The sequence below is a fragment of the Paroedura picta genome, chromosome 4, assembly GCF_049243985.1.
Source record: "Paroedura picta isolate Pp20150507F chromosome 4, Ppicta_v3.0, whole genome shotgun sequence".
NCBI lineage: Eukaryota > Metazoa > Chordata > Lepidosauria > Squamata > Gekkonidae > Paroedura > Paroedura picta.
In genome coordinates, this window is record NC_135372.1 from 74,852,134 (window position 1) to 74,876,975 (window position 24,842).

The window sequence follows — 24,842 nt, forward strand, 5'->3', positions numbered from 1 at the left end:
TCCCTTTAAGGAAGTTAAAAAAAACACACACGTTGCAACGAATCTGTGTTGATTCATTGCAACGGAGAGACCCATCTAGGTAGCAGGTGGTGTTTGAGCTGCCGTTTCATCGTTGCCATGCTCCCCCCGAGTGAAAAAAAAATTAACCCCCCCCAGCACAGATATGATTTTCGGCCGAAAATACAGTGAAAAATAAAGGGAAAATAAACCAACAAACGGGGCTGTGTGTTGTTTCGTGCTTGGTGACTTAAAACAGCTCTGCAGCCAGGGAAGCCTTGCTGGGTACACGAAGGCTCGCCAGTGCGTTGATCTCTGCTCGCTTGGAGAAAAAAAATGGCGATCGCTTCACCGGAAGATCAGAAGAGAGAGCTAGGGGGAGGGACTTTGCAGAAACCGCAACAATGGTAACGCACAGAACTTTCCCGCTAGTGTTGCAGATTGGTTGCAAGAGTGTAGCGCCTTTCCGGAGGGTGAATCCACTTTCCGGAGGGTGAATCCACTTTTTGGGATTTCCCTGAAAGCGCTACAATGAAGCGCTTTTTGCGGATCGATTTCAGGAGTGTTGCAGATTGTCAACGACGTTGTGCATAACAGCAAAACTGTAGCGATTTCAATTTGTAACCATTGTGCTATTTTGGACGAGTGCGGAATGGCCCCCAGTGTTTGTCTCTTGTGGCTCTTCCCTGCATACTGTTGGAATTGCAGATTGCCACTGTGGGATGGCAGTTGAATTTCTTTCAGGCCAGGCAGGATTCTGGAAATTACGTGAGTGTGGGGGGGGGGTATAATTTGAGCATGGAATTGGGGTCACTAGGGGTAGGCAGGTAGTTCTGAGTTCTTGCATTGTACAGGGGGTTGGACCAGTTTGGTGTAGTGGTTAAACTTCTAATCTGGCATGCCAGGTTCGATTCTGCACTCCCCCACATGCAGCCAGCTGCGTGACCTTGGCCTCGCCATGGCACTGATAAAACTGTTCTGGCTGAGCAGTGACATCAGGGCTCTCTCAGCCTCACCCACCTCACAGGGTCTCTGTTGTGGGGAGAGGAAAAGTAAGGTGATTGTAAGCCGCTTTGAGTCTTATAAGAACTAACTCTTATTCTTATTGTTCTTCTAGATTAGCGATCCCCAACCTGTGGGCCGTGGACCAAATGTGGTCCTTGGACTAATTGGAGGTGGGCCCCGAAGGACGCCTTCTCCCCCCCCCCCCGGCCCTTTACTTCATCCCCCCCCCCCGGCCCTTTACAACACACTTCGGGTGTCATTGTCTCCCATCACTCCCAGATGGGACGATCTTGTTGCAGAGAAACAAGCTCAGGGTTCCCATTGATTTGTCATTGTCATGAGTTAAAATTTCCATGAAAATAAAATGTTCCTTATGTTCATTGTTGTGGTGTGTCTGTATCTTATTTTAAAGGGATGTTTAAACATTACCATAGCGATCAGAGAGCATTAGGGCAGTGGTTGAGAGTAGAGGAGTAAATTACCCCCCCCCCACACTGGGCCTCAGTAAAAGGCGTTGAGTGGTCCCCGGTGTTGAGTGGTCCCCGGTGATAAAAAGGTTGGGGACCACTGTTCTAGATGAACCTTCCAACTCTATAATTCTATGATTCTATTAATAATATATCAGAGCTATATTAGATCAGGGTTGTTACAATACCACTCCAATGCCCCACCCCTAACCAATCAGATGCAGCAGTGAACTTACATACATTTTTAATATCTTTGAGAACTTTGCTGCTCCTTTGTTTTCCCTTGGAGCAATGATATTTTCTTTCTGCTGCTCCAAGGAAAGATCAAGATTCCTGTGCACCCTCAGGGCGAGTCATTGTGTATATATGAAAAGAAAGGAAAGCCTGCAAATTGTTTTCTGTTCATGAGAATGAGGGTTTATATGATTTTTTTTGGGGGGGGGGAATGGCAATTTCATATACTTTATGGGCCCTGAAGAATGGACTACAATAGTAAGCCAGGATGCTTTTATTTTATCAAAAAACCCAATAATAATGGCTTCCTATTGTTAGATCATAGAATCATAGAGTTGGAAGGGGCCATACAGGCCATCTAGTCCAACCCCCTGCTCAATGCAGGATCAGCCCTAAGCATCCTAAAGCATCCAAGAAAAGTGTGTATCCAACCTTTGCTTGAAGACTGCCAGTGAGAGGGAACTCAGCACCTCCTTAGGCAGCCTATTCCACTGCTGAACTACTCTGACTGTGAAATTTTTTTTCCTTATATCTAGCCTATATCGGTGTACTTGTAGTTTAAACCCATTACTGCATGTCCTCTCTGCAGCCAACAGAAACAGCATCCTGCCCTCCTCCAAATGACAACCTTTCAAATACTTAAAGAGGGCTATCATGTCCCCTCTCAACCTCCTTTTCTCCAGGCTGAACATTCCCAAGTCCCTCAACCTATCTTCATAGGGCTTGGTCCCTTGGTACCAGATCATCCTCGTCACTCTCCTCTGTACCCTTTCAATTTTATCCACGTCCTTCTTGAATTGGGGCCTCCAGAACTGCACACAGTACTCAAGGTGTGGTCTTGACCAGTGCCGTATACAATGGGACTATGACATCTTGTGATTTTGATGTGATGCCCCTGTTGATACAGCCCAAAATGGCATTTGCCTTTTTTACTGCTGCATCACACTGCCTGCTCATGTTTAGTTTACAATCCACAAGTACCCCAAGGTCTCGTTCACACACAGTGTTACCTAGAAGCGTATCCCCCATCCAGTAGGTATGCGTTTCATTTTTCTGACCCAGATGCAGAACTTTACACTTATCTTTATTAAATTGCATCTTGTTCTCATTTGCCCATTTTTCCATTGTGTTCAGATCTTGTTGAACTCTGTCTCTATCTTCCGGAGTATTTGCCAGTCCTCCCAATTTGGTGTCATCTGCAAACTTGATGAGTAGTCCCTCCACCCCATCACCTAGATCATTAATAAATATGTCCATCATCTGTTTGTTTTCCCCTCGCTTATTTTCACCCAGATGCTTTCCACTGTAGATATACTCTCCTTCACTGGAATTTCCTGACAGGTAAGCCCTTTCATCACATACAGTGCCACTCCTCCACCTCTTCGATCTATTCTGTTTTTTCTGAACAGTTCATATCCATCCACTATTACATTCCAGTCATGAGAATCATTCCACCAAGTTTCTGTGATGCCCACTAGATCATATCTTTCCATCAGCATGATTCCAGCATGATTCCAGGAAGAGTTCCAGCTCTTCCTTCTTATTGCCCATGCTTCAGGCATTAGTATAAAGTCATCTGAATCCTTTTACTTTTGGTTCCCTATGAGCTGGCCTTCCTGGTTGGGCTGCCCCCAATCGGTCTCCTTCCTTAGTCAGAGCAGTCAGGGCTGATCTCCTCTAGGACTGACCAGTTTGTTCACCTTGCAGTCCAAAGGATTCGCAAGAGTCTTCTTGCCTGGCTAAGATACTTCAAAGATGCCTAGCTGGTTATGGTTTCTTAGATGGGATCCTCATTCTCACAGATCCTAATTTCCATTGAGAGAGACTGCGCTGGAGTGTAAGGCACCTTCAAAGAGAATTACAATTAACCTGAACCTTGTCCGTCTCCCAGCTTTGGGTGGGGGGGGATGGAATTAGACAGGGTATCCCATTGCTTTCTGTCACATGGTGTCTCTGTATTGATTTTCTAATTTCATGTATCTCTGGAATTTTTTCAAATAGATCCTTTTCCTTTTTTCAACCATTTGGCCTCTATGTGTTTATTGGCTCTCTGCAATCTGTAGGACCCACAAAGGTTTGAAGGCGACTCCCCAAGACCCTTTTTACAGTAACTTTGCTGGGTGACCATGGGCCAATCATACACTCTCAGCCTAACCTACTTCACAGAATTATTGTGAGGATAAAATGGAGAAGAGGAGAATGATGTAAGCTGTCTTGGTTCATAATTGTGAAAGGGTGGATTGTATATGAAGTCAATAAATAATAACTATAGGTGAATATGGGGGCAGATAAAAGGTAGATAGGTGGTTGGGCAGGAAATAAATAAATAAAAAGGTCAGAGTATGGGGCTTACTAGGAAGAGGGAAAGAGGAAATATTGTGGGAAAAGCATGCAGGAGAAAATTAAGTCCCTTCACAAGTCCTTGCAGATACCCTACCAGGGGGGTTACCAACCCCCAGTCTGCAGCCTGGTAGTGGGCCGCCGGCAGCCACGCCTGCCTCTCCCCCCCCCAGCGAGAAGCTCACCAGGCTTCTTGCTCATGGCCCAGCTAGCTTCTTGCTGCTGGGGGGGGGGGAAGAGGCAGGCGTGGCTGCTGGCACGCTGGCGGACACAAACGTGCATGAGTGGAGCTGCCGCGCATGCGTGTTAACGCCCCCTGGTGGTGAAGATGCACATGCGAGGCAGCTCCTCATATGTGCGTTTTTACCACCAGGGGCGCTAACGCGCATGCGCAGCACCCAGGCCGCCAGCTCTTCCTCACCCCCGGAGGCAGTCCTCAAACTTCAAAAGGTTGGGGACCGCTGCCCTACCACACTGTGTTACTAAAACTGCAATGTAGCAAATTTCTCCTGGGTAATGGGTGGCAGTGGGAGTGAAAGAGGAAAAGTTGAATACAGGGGAGCACCTTGGAGGCCCCATAGTCTGCCTGTACTGAGGCAGCTGCATTGGTTGCCAGACCTGGTCCAGATCAGGTTCAAGGTTTTGGTGCTAACCTTTAAGGCCATTCGCAGCCTGGGCTCTGCCTATCTGAGGAACTGCTTGTTTCCTTATGCCCCCCCCTCCCCAGGGCACTTCTCCCCCCCCCTCCCCAGGGTGTTAATCTACTGGAGGTCCCTGGCTTCAAAGCAGCACACCTGGCCTTGACCCAGTTTTTTTGACTCGGCAACAGCTTTTTTGGTTCTAGTCCTGACCTGTGGAATGAGCTCCCGGGAGAGCTGAGGTCCCTAACAACGCTATCAGAGTTCCGCAGGGCCTTCAAAACAGAGCTCTTCCACCAGGTCTTTGGTTGAGATCAGAACCAGGAATAACAGGGGACCCTCCTCAGGCTACACAGACATCCAGCATTCCCAACCCTGGGGGATGGATGGCCGCAGAGATCGGGGGAGGTTTTATTCTGTCAATCTTGTTTTATCCTCTTTTTAACTATGTTTTGTTGTTCTGTTATGGGATGGGGTTTTATAATGTTTTATGGGTGGTTTTATATTGTAACCTGCCGGAGAGTGGAGGGCTAAAAGTCTCATAAACAAACAAACAAATGAATAAATAAAACTTGGTTGGCTGGTGAGTAGGAAAGAAAGAAGCTAGAAATAGTAAGAGGCTATAGGTATTTTCAGGGAAGTTATATAGAAAAAAACTGGAGGAGGGCAAGTTTTTATGGGTTTCCTGCTTGTGTTATATAAAATGACAGAAGATAAATACCACAAAGTCAATGATAAGCAGTTAATTTTGACATACAATCACTTTAAGATCTGCTACTTATTAGCCCATCCTTTGCATCTTAAAGTTCTAATTTTTAAACTAGAAATGTCGAGAAATCTGGAAGAGAAATATACATTAAAACACACCCCTTGACTCTCTGATCCATTGATCTTTCAAATAAACCAAGATAGTTAAATGAACTGGGAAAAGGTTGTTATATATAGCTACTTTCTATGTAATTATCAGACATTCATTATCTTCACTAGGAATACAAATAGTGGGGGAGGAGACACTAAATTCCAAAATAATTTATGCATTCTCTGAAACAGTTTAACAAACCGGTGAATGGTACCGAGGTCAGACTCTGAGGTAGCTTTTCATGTATGACCTTCACATTTCACACCCTGTATTAGTCATAAATGAGACATTCAAGAAACACAAATTCTCAAATAAAAACACACACTCTATCTGTGGAAAAGCAAACAAAAGAGCTAATGTGCTGTAACTAAAAAAATTCTCAAACAAAGTCACAGTAATTTACTGCATTGGCTACTTAAAGGGCCCCACAAAGAGAATTTTTTTAAAACTCCGGTCCCATAGGAGGCACTTGATTTACTGAACATCCCTGGATAGCAAGAAAAAATGAAAAGGTAAATTGTGCATGGATATGAAAGCTGTAATTCTGTCTTCTTACACCATATGAATCAATTTCACATTTAAAGATTTCTTGAGGAGAATCTAAGAAAATCTAGAAACTACCATGTGATAAAAGTACAAATTTGCCAGATTCATTCTCAGAATAATATTACAGAACAGGAACACTTGAGGATTTTGACCCTGTAAAGTCACTGTGAACAAAGTGCACAGAGAAATATGCAGCAAATGCTAGAGACTCTATTTATGGTTTGCTGGACAGTGAAAACTGGTATAGAAATTCATAGAATTGAGAAAGTTCCTAGAAGGTGGGTTCCCCCCATCAATCCAACGAGTGGCCAGTCAGGAAGGATGTCCCGCCCATGGTCACATCCCCCTCCAACTTCTTCCATTTGGAAGAATCTCCAGCCTGGTAAGCAGAAGTTAGGAGGGAGGGTGGAAGGCCTGGGACTGTGGGCCAGTGGGGGAGGGAGCCCCTACCAGGCCTTGGTAGAGCTGCTGGGGCAGTGGGAGGAGGAGCAGACTACCCTCTCCCACACCCTCCCACACTCTCCCCCGTGTCCCAAAAAGGCCCACAGAGGCCTCTACAGGCCTTGGCTGGTGGTGGAAAGACTAGTGCCCATTGTATTCAGAGGTACTTTTCTGTTAGTTCTTATATAAGCAGCAAGTGCTCTGTACAAGAATCATATAGCACCTCCCAGCCCCTCCTCACCTTTTTGCTGTCTCTACTTTCTGCCTTCTTTTCACGTGTCTTCCCCTCCACATCTGTTGCTGGAAATGGCAGAACAGTGCAACGTGCCTTATAAGCGACTCGCTTCCGCCTGTCAATCATTCCAGGCAACCAATCCCCTTTCTCCATGTTTTAAAGGTCCCACAAAGCCTGATAATTTTTTTTTAATTCACACTTCTCCGTTGAAATGCCTGTGCATAGAATCATAGATGCATAGTGCTTTTTTGAACACCATCCCTTAGGGGACCACAAGTCCTTTGATACTTTTTAGAAAGGCACGCTTTATATTACAACCTTGAAAAAAAAATTATTTCTGGCATCGCCTGCACGCTTGTCTGCTTATTTGTTGTTCCAGTAACTTGGACATTTAAAAAAAGAAATTCCTGTCCCTGGGAACTAGGGAGAGGAAGGCAGGTGCGAGGGCGGGATGAGGCAGGCACCTTTAGTGTGTTTGAGCCTCCATACCTTCCCTCCATTGGTTGCCTGCTGGTTGCTCTCCGGTAGCTAGTGCTAAATAGGTTGGTGAATCCACTTTATCTGATTCCCAAACTCGCACTTTAACATGGAGGATGTAGCGAGCTGGTTACTGTCCAGATACTGGATGTTGGTGATGTCATATGGAGGGGCCAGAATATAACTACTACATTAGGTAAGCATTTCACAACATTTAACGGGTGCGGAAATGGCCTAGGTCATATTTTGGCAGCCAAGGTGCTAATAGCTAAGAACTAGGTATTAATAGTAAATATGAGTATCAAAATCAGGTCAACAAAGGTTAAGCAAAATTATTCACTGGTAAAAGGTATGTAACTAAAGCCTATGCTTTTCCTGTTTCATGGAAGCAGAAGTAAAAATTATACAGACTGGCAACTTCTGTTTCAACATATTTGAAAAAAGTGTTCATGCACAGAAAAGTTTATACCTTGAATAAAATGTTGTTTATCTAAAAGATACCACTGGCCACAAAATTATTTCTAAAATACTTGAACAACCAACTATTTCTCACAACAAATCTCTCAGTGTGATATAAACTTATGATTCCTAACCAAGAGGCCTTGTGCTTCTAACCAACCCGCTGAGAAAAACAGTCTCCAAGGAGCAAGATTATACTTTTCTGAAGTGGATCTGGACAGTTTGCAACAACAACAAAATTTGTTTCTTTCTATGTGGAAAAACTAACTCTCAATGAATGGCAGAAGCAGGGGGGGAAAGCTAAAACAATTGCCCCAATGATTCTAAGGCACTTCTTAAAATGATTATTTTTATTTTTCATGTAGCATTTCATTTTTAATGTTTTGGTGAGAAACCACCTTCTCCCTGTTGCATCAATTGCTGCTTTCAACAGATCTTCACGGGTGGTTGCGTCTCTTTTAAATTTCATTTCCTGTTAAAAAGGATAAATAGGCAACTATTTAATGTTGCCAATTTAGTTTATTTAATAAAAATGAGACTTAGCTGGTAGACAGTCACTCGAAAAGTAGTCAGGGAGGGGAATAGCATGATGAAGTTTTACAATATTTTTTACAATATTTTAATAAGAGTATAAAAATGTATCTAATGAAATACTGAAGTGTATACTGGGGGGAGCTCTGAGAATGGCTGGTACTGTGAAGGCTGCTGAATAGGGACATCTGCTTAATTGGGAATGCTGGCTGCAAACCAATTTCACATGCGGCATTTAACAAGCTTTAAAATCCAGTTTATACGGATGTTTCTGAGACCACATGCCAGCTCTTGGGAAAAACAGGTGGAAGTTGATTTCTTTAAACTGTATATCCTTTACATTTCTCAACATTAAAATATTAAAAGGAAATGTGTGTGCATTGCTGACCTTGACATTATGAACTACACCCAGAATGCAGGTCTCTCAGGATTTTAAATGAACAAAAAAGGGATTGGAAACCCTAACGACAACCGTCATTTAAAGCCCTAGATCCTATCTCACCAGAAGAATGAGGCTATCTGAAGAAACTAATAATTCTAGTTTACCAATAACTTCTTTCAGCACCACCATCAGACAAAAGAGAAAAAACTAAACTAAAACTAAACTAAAATAGCTCTTATGCATGCCTTTGGCCCTTAGAATATTGATTTTTCACCTTTCTCTTTTGACATAGCACACATGCACATGGAGTAATCAACCAAGCTGAATGCAACACAACATCCATTTACTGTTGTCAGGAGTGGTTTAAGGATTCACAGGGCCCTAGTAGAGTATGATTTTGGCAGAAGCAACCAGACTGGGAACAGAAGGGTTCCCCACAGTGGAAAAGGGTATCACTCCAGGTGTCCTTAAAAAGGGAAAAGAGGGGAGGAGGTAGGCTACGGCCCTGATCCATGGAGAGGAAGGCATTGTGTAGGGGCCCTGGAAGTGTGGAGCCTGTGCTACATGTCTACATAGATAGACCGGCCCTGACTGCAGTCTGCCACTGCATTTTTTGGGATAACAGGTATATAGTTTGAGATAGTTTATAGTGCAATTCAGCTTTTGCAGTGTGAAGGGTGATATCACAAGCAAGGCATAACTCCAGCAGTTTGAAGGCAAGGAAAGCAGGCAAGTACAGCCAAAGCTACAACACCACATAGCACACACATGAGAAATGCACACTTTATGCATGCACAAATGAGACTAGCAGAGCAATGAAAGCACACAATGTGTGTTCACAGTATCTTACACAACAGCTGTCACAAATATAAAAGCTTGTTTCGTTCTCCTTCCCAGTCCAGAACTAACAACTTGACTCAAAGCTGCAGAGCAAAATGAGCCTGCAAATTGATGCAGACCAAAGGTTGTTAATATTGAATCCAGATTCCACAAGCCACAAGATGAAATGTCAGGTAGGTCACAATGCATTGTAATTCACATCTGGGCATATTTTTAACATGTGGAACGTTTTACTAAAAGAAAAAAGGGAGGAGGGCAAGTCCCAGCATTCCCTGAAAATCAAAGAGTGGTGTGTAATTGAAAGCCAAATGATCACTTGGCAAACAAAATGGGCCATAACTCCCCTCCCCTTAGCAGCAGATTTAGATACAACCCAGTACAACATAAACAGAGTAAAGGAACCTTAAAAAGAGCTTTTAAAGTCTGAACTAGAAGATTTCTTTCCATCTCTGCTTACCTTTGTCTAGTTCACTTGACATGTTCCATGATGATGTAGGTATTAAATCAGCAGCAACTGACATGTTCATTCCTGCAAGGAAGGGTATAGAGAAGAAACCATTATTACATACACAACTGATAGACTACTCAGAGAGTACTATTATATTTCCAAAGACAGGCTTTTGAAGTAAGATGATGTTAAGTAACATTGGTTAAAAAGATCTAAGCGTGCCACACTGCCAACAAACTAAAGGCTTAGACTGATATGAATTCCAGTCTCTGTTGAAAAAGTATCAGTTGTGACTATGAGATGTCATACAGACTATTTGCTAATTTGCGAGCAAAAAGAATATTGTGATGCCATAACCACATTCAGTTGCTCAACACATGGGTTCCAGTTCAGGTGGCTACACTGCAAGTTCTAATCCTTTCAAATTCCTGTTCCCTTCCAACACAATATTCCTACACTTCCTGAAAAACACAATCCAAGGAAATTCGCAGGCAAGTTCAGAGGCTCTTTTGGGGAAGAAACTGAGATGTTCAGATGTGTGCAACTGCACATAAGGTTTGCATACCTAAGGATTTTCTGGATTATGGCCAAGCTGTTTAACTAAAAGAAAAATTTGCTTCAGGCTGTTTGAACAGTGATTGTTTTCAGTGCAGGAATCGAAAATCTTGAGCAACTAAGGAATGACATTCCTATCTATTCTTTGTCCTGATCAACCACCAAATATATTAGAAGAATGTTCCAATGCAGTAAAGATGAAGATGATCACAAGAATTCTTAACATTTCTAGAAATTCTGAAGCCGCAGGGGGAATGTCCCTCCCCCCAGCTTTTTGAGAGAAAGGGAAATGCAGATGTGGGGGAAGGTTTCGGTACTGTGGTGAGCCACAATGGGCCACCATAAAAGTAGACCAAATAAATCAATATTTGCAGGTCGTATTCATCATCAAAGGTAAATATAATGTATAATTATAATTGTAATTGTAAACATATTTGTGGAATTTATAAGTATATATTGCTCACAAATAATGCTGGACAGCTGCAAATCAAATAAAAGTTCTCGTATTTGAGCAGAAATATGTTGCTTTCACATTGAAGTGTGCTTCAGTTTCCAAACTTAAGCATATTTTTCTTTGAGTATTCATACATTAGTTCCATAATCATCCATTTTCTGCCCCCATCTCCCTGCTACATTTTTTCACACGCGATTACAGAAAAATCACAGACAACGCATGTATTTGTGTGGATGGAAAAGGGCTCATTTTGAGCAAGTCCAAATCACATCAGCAGCCTCCAGTTACCTTCTGGAGGGTTTTTAACAACTGGCAATTGACACATCACTTAGTACAGACCATATATTAGACCTTCTAAATTCTCAGCTTTCACTAAAAATGAATTTTTAACCTATTCAGATTTTTTTAATGTTGAAGAAAAAAACCCACTCACTTTGAGTACTGTGTTCAGTTTTGGGCACCACAGTTGAGGAATGTAGACAAACTGGAGTGTGTCCAGAGGAGGGCAACAAATATGGTGAAGGGTTTGGAGACCAAGACATATGAGGAAAAGTTGAGGGAGCTTGGTCTGTTTAGCCTGGAGATGAGACGACTGAGAGAGAATCTGATAGCTGGCTTCAAGTATTTAAAAGGGTGCCACATAGGATGGAGCAGAGTTGAGAGCCAGCTTGGTGCAGTGGTTAGGAGTGCGGACTTCTCATCTGGTATGCCGGGTTCCATTCTATACTCCCCCACATGCAGCCAGCCGAGTGATCTATGCCTGTTTTTATATATTACCATGGTGGTGAGGAATCTGGCTCTTAGGACATCTCTGGAAAGATATCAGATTAATTGAGCCACTTTGAACCTAACTGTATGTTTCCTTGTTGGTATTTCATTCTGTGTTTATTTGTCATCTATGTCTTCCAATGGACTCCGGGGAATGGTAGAGGACAGGAAGGCCTGGAGGATCATTGTCCATGGGGTCGCGATGGGTCGGACACGACTTCGCACATAACAACAACAATGTCTTCCAAAAACTGAGGCCAAAATCTCTCCAAAAAGCACTTCCCAATCATTTCATGGAGATTAGGGCTGGAGGTATGCAAAGATTATTCAGTGAATACTTCTGTTTTCATTGAGGTCTGTTTCCCCAGCAGTACAGTACTTAGAAAATGCCAACCCATATTTCTATGGTAATAATATGATCAGGATTCAGCAACCTAGGATTATTTTTAAAAATCAATTCACATTTCAGGTTTTCAGCTATTATGAAATGCAGAAGATGGATATGTTTTGCCCAGATTTATGTTTTGGGTTTTAGTTTGTCAAAAAGACAAACAGACAATCACTAGCCCTTTCATAGACTCCTCAAAACATGGGTAAACTTAGGGACATGCTGACAGGATGAACTCTGTCATATATAGAGAAAGGAACTTGGCAGAATATTGCTGGCTTAAACCTCACTGCCATTTCCTTAATCCATACCAGGTGTGAAGATATTAAAAATACTCCACTGATATATCAGCAGGCAAGTTAAGGAATGCAACCAAAGTAGTTAATTTGTGTTGTGTTTATGCTTTCCTTATATATCCCAAAGTAAGGGCAACATCCCTCTGTAGAGTAGAGAAATAACCATTGCATTAAATTAAAGCAAATTTCATACAGGTTATTTCTCATATCCACTACTAATGTTTCAGATTAACCTGACAAATTGTACTTAAGGGTTTTTATAACATCACAATCTACAGTGTTTATAATACTGGACAAAACATAGCTAATAATTGGGAATAATTGTTTTCAAACATCAGTGTTCACTGTGCTCATCAAGGTAGGGTATCATTCAGACAAGACAAAAGTTAGTTGAATTATTGCTATTTTGGATGAATGGTGATTATTGATTGTGGAGGAGAGCCTTAAATCTTCCTCTCTTCCATGTAGAGATGCTCAATGTGGCAAAAACATGCATATCAGACCTCTGCCCCTCATGGCTACGTAAAACAGTCAATGAAAGGATAGTGGTCCCCTCAGGGAAATATTCAAACTCTCCCTTTCAGTGGGAGAACTCTCAGGAGGATTGGACAAGGCAGTAGTATGGCTGCTACTGAAAAAAAACATCCCTGGATCCTCGGGGCCCTGCCAACTACCACCCCATTTTGCATCTAGCATTTCTGGGGGAAATGGTAGAAAGGGCTGCCGCATAACAAATATCTGCATTCCTGGAAAAAGCTTCAATCCTAGATGCATCCTGGCCACAGGGTGGAGGCTGCACTGGTCGCCGTGCAACCTCAATAGCCAGCTGGACTGGGGCGGGTCAGCACTACTCATACTACTCAACCTCACAGCAGCGTTTGACTTAGTTGACCATGAGCTCCCAGCTCCCAGCCTCACTAATGCTGGAATATGGGAGATAGCTCTCCAATGGCTGATCTCCCTTCTCCAGGGCCATGGACAGAGGGTAGCAATCGGAGGCAATCAAACTGCTGCCAACTTACATGCAGAGTACCTCAGAATCTTTAGCCAGATGTCTGGAAACAGTGACAGGATGGCTCAAGCAGAGTCATCTGAAGCTCAACCCTTGAAAGATGGAGGTCCTGTGGCTGGGCAGAAAGGTCCAAGTGAGGAAGCGCGATTGCCCAAACTGGACAGGTTGCAACTACCTGTGGCTCACTCCATCATAAACTTGGGCATGATCCAGGTCACCTTCCTCTCTGTGGAGGCATAGATCACGAAAGTAGCATGGCTAACATTATTCTACCTGCGCCAAGCCAAACTACTAGCACTCTATCCACAGAACACCTAGCCAATAGTGATCCATGTGACAGTCACCTCTAGACTGGACTTCTGCAACTCAGTCTATGCAGGTCTACCCTTATCCCTAAACCTGAACTACAACTGGTCCAGAATGCAGTGGCCAGGGTTCTCACTGGAACACACTGGAGGGCCCACACTTCACTGACTACTAGTTGAATCCCAGATTAGGCTTAAGGTCTTGGTAATCACATTTATGGCAGAAAGTGAAGAGGAACTAAAGAGCCTGTTGATGCGGGTGAAGGAGGAGAGTGCAAAAGTTGGCTTGAAACTCAACATCAAGAAAACAAAGATCATGGCATCCGGCCCTCTCAATTCCTGGCAAATAGATGGGGAAGAAATGGGGATAGTGACAGATTTTATTTTCCTGGGCTCCAAGATCACTGCAGATGGGGACTGCAGCAAAGAAATTAAAAGACGCTTGCTCCTGGGGAGGAAAGCTATGGCAAATCTAGACAGCATCCTAAAAAGCAGAGACATCACCCTGCCAACAAAAGTGCGTTTAGTCAAGGCTATGGTCTTCCCAGTTGCAATGTATGGCTGCGAAAGTTGGACCATAAGGAAGGCTGAGCGTCAAAGAATTGAGGCTTTTGAACTCTGGTGCTGGAGAAGACTCTTGCGAGTCCCTTGGACTGCAAGGCGAACAAACCGGTCAGTCCTAGAGGAGATCAACCCTGACTGCACTTTAGAAGGCCAGATCTTGAAGATGAAACTCAAATACTTTGGCCACCTCATGAGAAGGAAGGACTCCCTGGAGAAGAGCCTAATGCTGGGAGCGATCGAGGGCAAAAGAAGAAGGGGACGACAGAGAATGAGGTGGCTGGATGGAGTACTGAAGCAGTAGGTGCAAACTTAAATGGACTCCGGGGAATGGTAGAGGACAGGAAGGCCTGGAGGATCATTGTCCATGGGGTCGCGATGGGTCGGACACGACTTCGCACATAACAACAACAACAATCACATTTAAGGCCATATGCAGTTTGGGTACAGTGTAGCCGAGATACTGCCTATACCACTCAAAAAGCACTATGCTCAAACAATGCTAACTGGCTAGTAAACCCCACTTCCAAAAAAGCATGTTTGGCCGGGTCATTGTCTGTCCTGGCCATCACTTGGTGGAACGAGCTCCCATAAGAGATCTGGGACCTGTCAGAGCTACCACATTTTGCAGGGTGTGCAAAATGGAATTCTTCCACTAGTCATTTGGTTGAGGTCAGCAACACCATCTATTGGGCTCCTGAACCCCTTCCCATACAGACAGGCCCACTCTGCAGGAGTAATATTAATTATGAAAACTGTTTGCTGGTCTACTCAATGTGATTTCTGTTTTGTGGAAGGGACTGGTGCCAAGCTAGGGTGAGGGCAAGGAATGGGGGGAAGTCACAGGTGGAAAGGGCAGGGTGTAGGGGGGCAGGATGAGGCATGGCCAGCCTGGGTGTAAGCTGCATGAAGCTTTTATTCCAATCCCAGATCGATTAAATCCCTCCCATCTGCACTGAAATCGATTTCCATTTTGATTTTGGTCAATGGAAATTTTCCATCTGCAACCTTCATGCTTCAACCCACATTGACCCTACCTTTTGACCGGAATATCAGGGAGTGCTTATTTTCCGGGATATCCAACTAATACACTTTGGGATCCCAAAATATTAAAGTGTAGATGTCCTCTGCTTCGGGTTAACTAGCACTCCCCCCCCCCCCGCGTTTCCAATGGTGACGTAGCCTGGGGAGGCATTTCCCGTGTGGCTGGCTGGGGGCGGTGGGGAGCGGGGCTGCCAGGCAGGTGGGTGAGTGTGTGCCAGGTGTTTCCCCCTTGTTCATAGTGCCTCCTTGCTGTAGCCACTGTGTGGGCAAGGGGCACGACCCAGAGTGGCATGTGGAAGGAGTGGCGCTCACGCTGCCAGCCAGCTTGAGCCTGAGCCACGGCCACACAGAGGCAGGCTCGGGCCAGGCGCCGTCCTTTGTTCCCAACCGGGGGCTGCCGGCTGAGTAGTGGTGCTGCCGCTCTCCTCCTCCTCGCCTTCATTTGTGTGCATGAGGGGGACCGAGGCGGCAGTGGCGGAGGAGCAGGAGGTAGGACTGGAGTTGCGCGCTTGTCAAGGCTGAGCTGTGAAGGCAGTGAGGGGAGCTGAGAGCTGGGGGCGGCAGCGAGCAGGTGCTGGCGGGGCAACTCCACTCACCTCGACTACCCTCCCTCCAGGTGCCTCCCTTCTTCAGTTGCCTCTGCTCACTAATCTGAACAGACATTTTACGGAGAGTTTTCTGTTTTTTTTAAAAGGGGCTTGAGGCATGATATATTCTTTGTCTAAATGGAAACTCAGTTTTCTGGTGACCTGTTCTCCAAGCTCCAGCTCAGTGGCACTTACAAACCCCCCCCCCTTTGTCCTCAGCCATGCAATTCAAAGGTTCACTCTGCCCTTACACCTTGCTATGCATGGGAGGGGGGGGAGGGAGGGATGGGGAGGCCGATAAGCACAAGGTTGCTTTAAAGTGGTGCGGTGGGCGCTACATTTTTGGGTACCCCACCGCAAACTGGTGGAGGGGTGGTGTGATCAGGAAGCACTAAGGAGGGCAACAGTTGGGTGGGAGAGCCCACCCAGAGGCAGATGGCGAAAGCTGATTCCGTTCGGGAAAACTGTTTGTTGCAGATCACTCACTATGTCCAGGTTCAAATCGGTAAGAATGAAAGCGGGAAAAATCAAGCAATGAGGAATAGGCCCTGGATAGCTGCCTGCAGCCACCAGGCACAGGCAGCCTCAACAGGCAGAAGAAGTGGCTCATCCCAAGCCGGGGCAAGGGTGATGGCAAGGGAGGCATGGGCAGGCAGCCCAAGGTGCAGCAAGCCCTGAGAGGTGCAGGTGGGCTTGCAAGGCAGTGAAAGGGGTATGCAGGTGCAGGTTGAGGTGAGTACAACTCATAACGGCATATCATGTAGAGGGAGGTGGCTTGACTTGCAGCCGGTAACTTCCCATAGTGGCTGGAAGTTAGAGGTGGTCAGCTGGCCCCAACAGTTCTATTGGGGGCACAGTACTGGGTACGGCTATTCCTGGCCAATGGCTACTTCCCATTGGGAAAGGCACAGTACTTGGGAGGGCTATTCCTGGCTGATGGCTAATTCCCAATGGGGGAACACTACAGTGGGTAGGTGAGAAATATTTTGAGGGAGCTAATCAGGTAGCCTTTGAGTCATTCCTAGAACTCCTCCTACAACCTGGGTTTAAACTACAAGTACAACGATATAGGCTACATATCAGGAAAAAGTTTTTCACAGTTAGAGTAGTTCGGCAGTGGAATAGGCTGTCTAAGGAGGTGGTGAGCTCCCCCTCACTGGCAGTCTTCAAGCAAAGGTTGGATACACACTTTTCTTGGATGCTTTAGGATGCTTTGGGCTGATCCTGCGTTGAGCAGGGGGTTGGACTAGATGGCCTGTATGGCCCCTTCCAACTCTATGATTCTATGATTCTATGATAACCTCCATTGTGTTTTATATAGATTACAGATCTTCTACTGTTAATATAAAGCTACCATATTAATATTGTACTATTATACAATTCACATTTCCTGTAAAGCGCTTTGAACCACAAGGGAGGGAGGTATATAAAGGCAAAAACAAACAAACAAACAAATAAATAAATACCACTTGAATCCCAACCCACATTTTATTAACAATTGCTATAACAAATAAAATGGAAATAACAAATGGAGACTATATGAGTTGGTAATATTTGTAAATCTTTGGATCCTTTCACTATTTTTGAGACTGGATATCTGGTTTAAGAAGTCATGCAGATCAGAGGAAGTAGGGGAGAGGAGAAAGTAGCCAATGCTGAGATACAGGGAACAGCCCTTAAATGGCTGATTTCCTTCCTCTGGGGTCGCAGACACAGTGCAGAGATAGAAGTGAGAGTATCTAACCGTCATCAGCTCACATGTGGAGTCCCACAAGGAGCAGTCCTCTCTCCTACCTTACTTAACATCTTTATGCGCCCTCTGGCTCAGCTGGTGTGGAGGTTTGGGCTGGGTTGCCACCAATATGTGGATGACACCCAGCTCTTCCTCCTGATGGATGACTGCCCTCATTCTCCTCCAGAATTCTTAGCCAGATGCCTGGAAGCAGTGACGAATGGATCAAACAGAGTCATCTAAAGCTCAACCCTGCAAATATGGAGTTCCTGTTGTTGGATAGGAGGGGACCATGGGAGGAAGCGCATCTGCTCATCCTGGATGAGTCACTAAGATAAGAACCTGGGCATGATCCGGGTTGCTTCCCTTACAGGTTACAAAGGTAGTGTGGCTGCCATTTTACCACCTCTGCCAAGCCAAGCTACTAGCGCTCTACCTGGCCCCACAGTGATCTATGCAATGGTCACCTCTAGATTGAACTTCTGTAACTGGCTCTATGCAGGCCTACCCTTATCCTTGACCCAGAAACTACAATTGATGCAGAATGCTGCATCCAGGATTCTCACTAAAACATCATGGAGATCCCACATCCGGCCAGTACTCCAACAACTCGGCTGGTTCCCAGTTGAATTCCTGATTAAGCTTAAGGTTTTGGTAATCACCTTTAAGGCCATATGCGGTTTGGGGGCGATGTACTTGAGAGACCGCCTCCCTGCCTATACCCCCCAAAAAGCCTTGTGCTCCACCACCTCCAACTGGCTGTGGATCCCTGGCCCCAAAGAAGCACAGCGGACCTCAACAAGGGCCAGAGCCTTTTCGGTCCTGGCCCCCACCTGGTGGAATGAGTTCCCTGAAGAGTTCAGCGCACTCCCCAAACTTCCACAATTCCGCAGGCCCTGCAAAAGGAAGCTCCTCCACCAGGCATTTACTTGAGGCTGTCCAACTTAAAAACACCTGCTGATCCTACCCCTTAAATTCCCCCTTCTATGACTGAGTAATTAAACCTACTCCACTTGTCAGTCTGGGGCCAAGGAGCCAATCCAGAGGCGTGTGCAGCCAGGGGCCAAGGGGCCAATCCAATTGGGCCCTCACCAGGACAGACCAGAGTTCAATTTAGTCAGGAGGCACAAAGCACCACCTGACCTGCCCACCCAGCCCAGCCAGGGGCAATCTGGAGACATGGCTGCTAATCTGCTCCTGACCACCACAAGGAGAGGAGGTAAGTAGAGCTGCCAAGGGGGATGAGAACAGAGGCTTGGATAGGATGCGCCAGCCCTCTTCATCCCAAGGCTGTCCTAACCGTCATGTCCAACTGCAAATTGCCTCAGAACCCTGACAGAGCTGGCAGGAGGCTGCAGAGTGCTCCCCCTCCCCCCCTTCATGCCTGCTGCGAAGGAGCCTCTGACAGGCCCGGACTGAGGGGAGGGAGGTGTTTTCCTTCAGAAAGCAACGCAGGGAAGCCTCAGGGAATGGGGGTGGGCATTCCTTTTGAGGGAGGGGGGGACTTTCCCCTTCTGCCAAACAGTTGGCTGACAGGGAGGCCACAGAAAAGCCCCTTCTCACTTAAAATACTGCTGTGGCCGGCCATGCTGCTGGAGGGAAGAAACAGCCAAGCAACTCTCTGCAGATTTGGGACTAACCACACAGCATTGTTGTGCAGGTGAAACTGGAAGCTGATGCAGAGGTTTGTTTGCCTCCTGTTTCATCTGCACAACAGCCCTGTGCAGTAGGCATCAATTAATTCAACTTCACAATAACCTGCGTGGGAGACCTTAGATGTTTCTTTTCCTCAACCGTGGAAAAGGCTCAAAACTCCATAGGAGCCCGTTCTGCCTGGGCAGCTGATCTTTATACTCTGCAGATGAGCTGTAATTCCAGGAGCTCTCCAGGTCCCACATGGAGGTTGGCTACCACTGGGTTGGAGATATTCCTGGAAGTTTGGAGGAGGACCTTAAAATTGTACAATGCCTCAGAATCCGGCCTCCAAAGTAGCCATTTTTGCCTGCAGAGCTGATCATTATAATCTAGAGATGAGCAGCAATATAGAGAGGATGGTAGAGGCTCACAGACTGTGGTTGGAGTGGAGTGGTTGTGGGTGTGTCCCTCCTGGGCTATGGGCTTTGGCCAGCCCTTACCAGCAACTGTTTGTATTTTGGGGTGCAGAGAGACAGACAGACCAATAATAAATCCTGCGAGTCTGGAAAGTTCAGGAAGATCTAAATAAAGAATATTTACAGCCTGAAACTGTAGATAATGAACAAGTAAATGGTTGGAGAGACATGAGAACTAAAGTGACTTTTTTCAAGCTTGGCCTGGTAAATAAAAACTCCTATGAACTCAAAGTCATAAGTAGCCCAGAATTTCAAGTGTAGTTAGCTTTACAGGAAAGTAGACAGTGAGACTTTGGGGGAAACTAGGTGATCTGCCTTTATTAGGCAACGACTTGGCCTTGTAGACCAGTGGTCCCCAACCTGCGGGTCGCGGCCCGGTGCCGGGCCGCAAAGGCCATGGCGCCGGGCCGCGGCTCCCTCTCCCCGCCCCCCCTGCAGTTAAAAACTTCCCAGGCCGCAAGCTTGCGGCCCAGGAAGCTTCTTACTGCGGGAGGGCGGGGAGAGGGAATCAGGGCCGGGCCGCGCATTGCACGGGCGCGGCCCGTGCGGGTGCGGCCCGCGGGCACAGCCCAATGCGTGGGCATGGCCTGCGCGGCCGCGGCCCGATGCGCAGGCATGGCCCGCGGGTGTGGTCCGCGCGGGCGCGGCCCAATGCCCTGCTTGTCCCCAGCCTCAGAAAGGTTGGGGACCACTGTTGTAGACAACAACAGTGACTGCAGTTGCCAGCAGTAGGTCTCAGGTTTCAAAAGAGCAGACATCACCAGCCAAGCAACCAAGTGGATTCTAGGGCTATGTGCATGCCTTTTGAACAGGTGCATGAGAGGGGAGAGAGCTTTCCCTTCAGCCTAACTGCCTAGAGATGAGCTGTACTTTCAGGGGATTCTCGGACCCCACCTGGAGGCTGGCTTCCCTAAACCTCAGGGGGATACAATGCTACACAATCACCCCTCCAAAGTAGCCATTTTTGCCTGCAGAGGTGGTCTTTATAGTCTGGAGATGAGCAGCAATTCCAGGCCCCACCTGGAGGTTGGCTGTCCCTGGTCTGAACATATTTCTGAAAGTGAGGCCTCAAAAGTGTGTAATGCCCCCACAGCTACTTAGCACCCCCTGACATATTTTAGGTCAAGAAAACATTGCAGAGAGGAGGTAAGGTTGCCAGATGGATGTAGATTCATCTTCTGGAATTCCACACTACCTTGGTGTGCATAAACCAGACTAAGGTCAAGACTGCTGTGCACAGAGGGACCTCCTCTTAGGGTTGGCATCTTCCAAATGAGGCTCTCTACCCCACCACCCTCACGGAGAGTCTGCTATGGGGAGAGGAAGGCGATTAGAAACCGCTTTGAGACACCTGAAGCCTGCTGGGTCACTGTAGCCCATTCCCAGTTCTCTCAGACCTCTCACAGCCCCACATCCCTCACAGGTTGTCTATTGTAGGGAGACAAAGGGGAAAGGTGTTTGTAAACCACTTTGAGACTCCTTTGAGTAGTAAACAGCAGGGTACAAAAATCCAGCTCTTCTTCTTCTAAGGAACAGCTGTGAAAGAAGCACTTGACCACCTAACATTTTATCAACAGTAAAAAAATGGAGACAGAAGAAGCAGGGTAGACACCTGTGTACTGTGACTACCCCATGTGTATTAGGGCAGGGGGACAAGAAGGGAAATGATGTTAAACGCAGAACTGGGAGGAATTGGTTGCCATGTAATTCCCCCTAAGAAGAGTCTCCAGTCTGATTCCCCCTTCACATATTTGAAGATATGGCTCTGAAAAGCTCATCTGTAAGCACTATGTCACAATTCCCAAAGGTCAGTCCTCTCCCATACGCAATGAACATTCCACACCACAGGTTCTTGACACCCATATCTCCACACCCATGCCCTTATTTGCCACCACAACCTCCCACACAACACACATTCAACCCCATGCCCTTACAGACTGGACAACTCCTCCCCTTCCTCTTCCCATTGCCAAGCTCTAGCACCCGTTGTATTCCTGGATACAACGGGTTTTGCCTCTAGTCTGTTATATTGCTACGATGTTCTATGTAACTATTCTACAACATTTTACGTAAACCGCCCAGAGCCATATGGAAGGGTGGTATAAACATATAAATACAAATAAATAAATACATAAAATGAGTCAAGAGATAATTTAAAGGGATGCTTTCAATCAACAAAGTTAAATAGATCTGGCTACTGAAAAAATGTGCTATAAAATTTAATCTACAGCTATTATGTTACTTGCTATTATGCCCAAAGATATAGGTGCTTCTGACCTCAATAACAGCTATGTGCACTAATAAGGGAGTGAATATTCCTTGTCCTTACAGCTCCCCGACACCTTTAGTAAGGTGCTGTCTAAAATAATGGTGATTTAATTATAGAACATTGGAACCCTTTTAAAGAAACACCTGGAATGTGGGCTTCCATTTTCACCTTCAGAAACAAGGTAATAGGACCTGTTACATCCATTTTAGGAAATTCTGAGAGATTTGGGGGTGGATCCTGTAGAGCAGTGGTCCCCAACCCCCGGTCCGGGGACCGAGACCGGTCCGTGGATCAGTCGATACCAGGCCTCGGGGGCTGCCATGCCACTCTGCCACCAGCTCACCTTTGGTGCTTTCCAATGGCTGCCATGGCTGGGACTCCCCCTCGGCGTGGCACTGTGCAGTTGCTGCTGGCAGAGCCCCCCGGCGTGTGGTGGGAAGTCAGGGCACCGGCGGGAAAGCAAGTGGAGCAGGGGCTCAGGCGGCGGCGGCCCTCAGCAAAAGACTACCCCCCCGGGCCTCAGTAAAATTGTCAAGCGTTGACCGGTCCTCAGTGATAAAAAGGTTGGGGACCACTGCTGTAGAGGGCAGAATAAGGGGCAAGAGAGAGGAACTCAACAGGAATGTGATACTACAGAGTCCATCTTCAGGAATCAGAAAGCAAAACTGATACTACAGTTCTGAACTAAGGAAGCTTTAATATCTAACGATCACTGCCCAAACATTTGACTTCACAAACACAACTACCAGAAGATACAAACTATAACAGCTTCTTTTAAAGGAAGTACACATTTTCCTTATCCTCAGTAACTATGCCATGTATGGAATGATAGGAAGAAAAATTATGTTTCCCCTGGATTTTTGGTGTGGAACACATCTTCTGGCACGCCTCCTGTGATGAAAATGGATATGTATGTGACATCCATAGCCCCACCTCAGGGAACATGCCAGAAGAGGCAGGGAGGCGGTCAGCAGTGCTGGCGGCACTGGAAGCCCAGGCAGCGCTGGTGCTGGTGCCAGCGGAGGCCATAGAGGAGCCAGCAGAGGCTCAAAGGACTCTACAGAAGAGGGCAGCCCTCCTGCTGCAAGAGGTCAGGAGGGAGAAGAATGGAGGGGGAGTGGGGGCGGGGAAGGAGTCTGTGTATGTATGTGTGTCTGAGGGAGAGGGAGTGGGGAGGGACCAGGGAGGAGGTAGGGACGCATGAGGGAAGGAAGGAGATGGGAGTGGGAAGTGGGAGGAAGAAGTCTGTGTGTGCATGCATGTGAGTGTGTCTGTGAGAGGTAGGGGGCTGGGATGACAGAGCCCCAGAGCAGATATCTGTTCCATATATCTGTGATAGTCAGACTGCCACGACTTTTATTTATATTTAAGCTTAATTTGAAAATTGTGGCCAGTCAAGTTTCCTATAACAGGAGTTGAATCAGTCATACATGAAAGCTTGATCAAAGGTACTTCATTTAAAAACCTGTTCTTCCTAACCAAAGCTACTTTTTGTTACTGCTTGATACAAAATTAGTTATGCCTGTAGCCATACAAGCTATTTTAATATTTTAGAAGATAAAGCATTCTCAATATTTAATCATGTTATCAATCTACTTCTGGTTTCTACTTAATTTAGAGTTCCTTCGCTTAAGATGTACCCAAAGCAGGTGAAACAGTCTAGAAATCAGTTCACCAATGTAACAAAAAGGTACTGCCAGGGTTCAGAGGGCAAAAATCCCTTCAGTAAAGAGGGGGAACTGGGGAAAATGGCCCATTCCTATTCTGTCAACAGAGCTTCCACTTGCAGCAAGAATCTCGGCTCGCTGATTTTTGTCTGATTACCTTTCTTCACTACAATTTCATAACATTATGTTTCATAGCTATTTATCCATATTTATCCTCAACAGTGCCTTTTTCAGGGCTCACAGAAGGCTACTCTGAGATGGGGGATATGGGAGCAATCCACTTCAACAAGAGCCTGGTATTCGCAGTTCATTGAATCTTGCCTAGTATCTACCATTGGCCTGCCTTTTGATCTCTTCTGTCTGTCTAATGTCTACCTGTTTTAAATGGTTTGCTATCAGCACTTATTATAAAGATATATTTTTGTTGCATTCAAATCTTCCTTTTGAATTTTCCCTTCAACACTAGACCCAACATACTGGGTTGCTATTTTTGAACTCTCCTCTACTACAAGAGCAGTTTGCCAAGAGGCATGGAGCGTGCTGCTTGAGAAATGGAGAAGCCAGAGTTCTCTTGGTATCATACAACCAGCTGCATGATCATTGGGCCAAAACATTTATTTTTTTTACATGCATAATGAAATATACAATTAAAATTATTACTAACTAATGAGACACAACTGTAATTAAATATAGCTTGGTAGCAAGCCAACTCAATCATAAATACTTCCCACAGAGCAACTGGCTTGTATCTGATTTTATTAATTTACTCCAACTGTGTAATTTGAGTTTCATGTGACTCATGCTGTTGTGATCTTCCATAATCAAAGTATTTGCAAGTTCAAGAAACTGTTTCTTCTTATGCCTACAAATAAATGGTATCCCTTCCATGATGTCTAGTTACTTCATATAGGCAGTATTAATTATCCCAAAGCACTAGTCTAGCACAAGAGCGAGCTTAACATCCCTGATGACCACAATGGGGTAGTTACTGACCTGGAGCCAGACATCCTGGAATGTGAAGTCAAATGGGCCTTAGGAAGTCTGAGCAACAATAAAGCTAGTGGTGGTGACAGCATTCCAGTTGAACTATTCAAAATCTTAAAGGACGATGCAGTAAAAGTGCTACACTCAATATGCCAGCAAATTTGGAAAACTCAACAATGGCCACAGGATTGGAAAAGGTCAGTTTACATT

General features: G+C 45.7%; 1 protein-coding gene across 1 annotated transcript in view; it reads right to left on the reverse strand.

The window, feature by feature from the left end:
- Positions 1-24,842, reverse strand: part of ROR1 (receptor tyrosine kinase like orphan receptor 1) — a 252,572-nt gene that overhangs the window by 74,871 nt on the left and 152,859 nt on the right. The window contains exon 2 of the mRNA XM_077333470.1: positions 9,909-9,980. Coding sequence (XP_077189585.1) covers positions 9,909-9,980 — 72 coding nt within the window. The remainder of the gene's footprint in view (positions 1-9,908; positions 9,981-24,842) is intronic.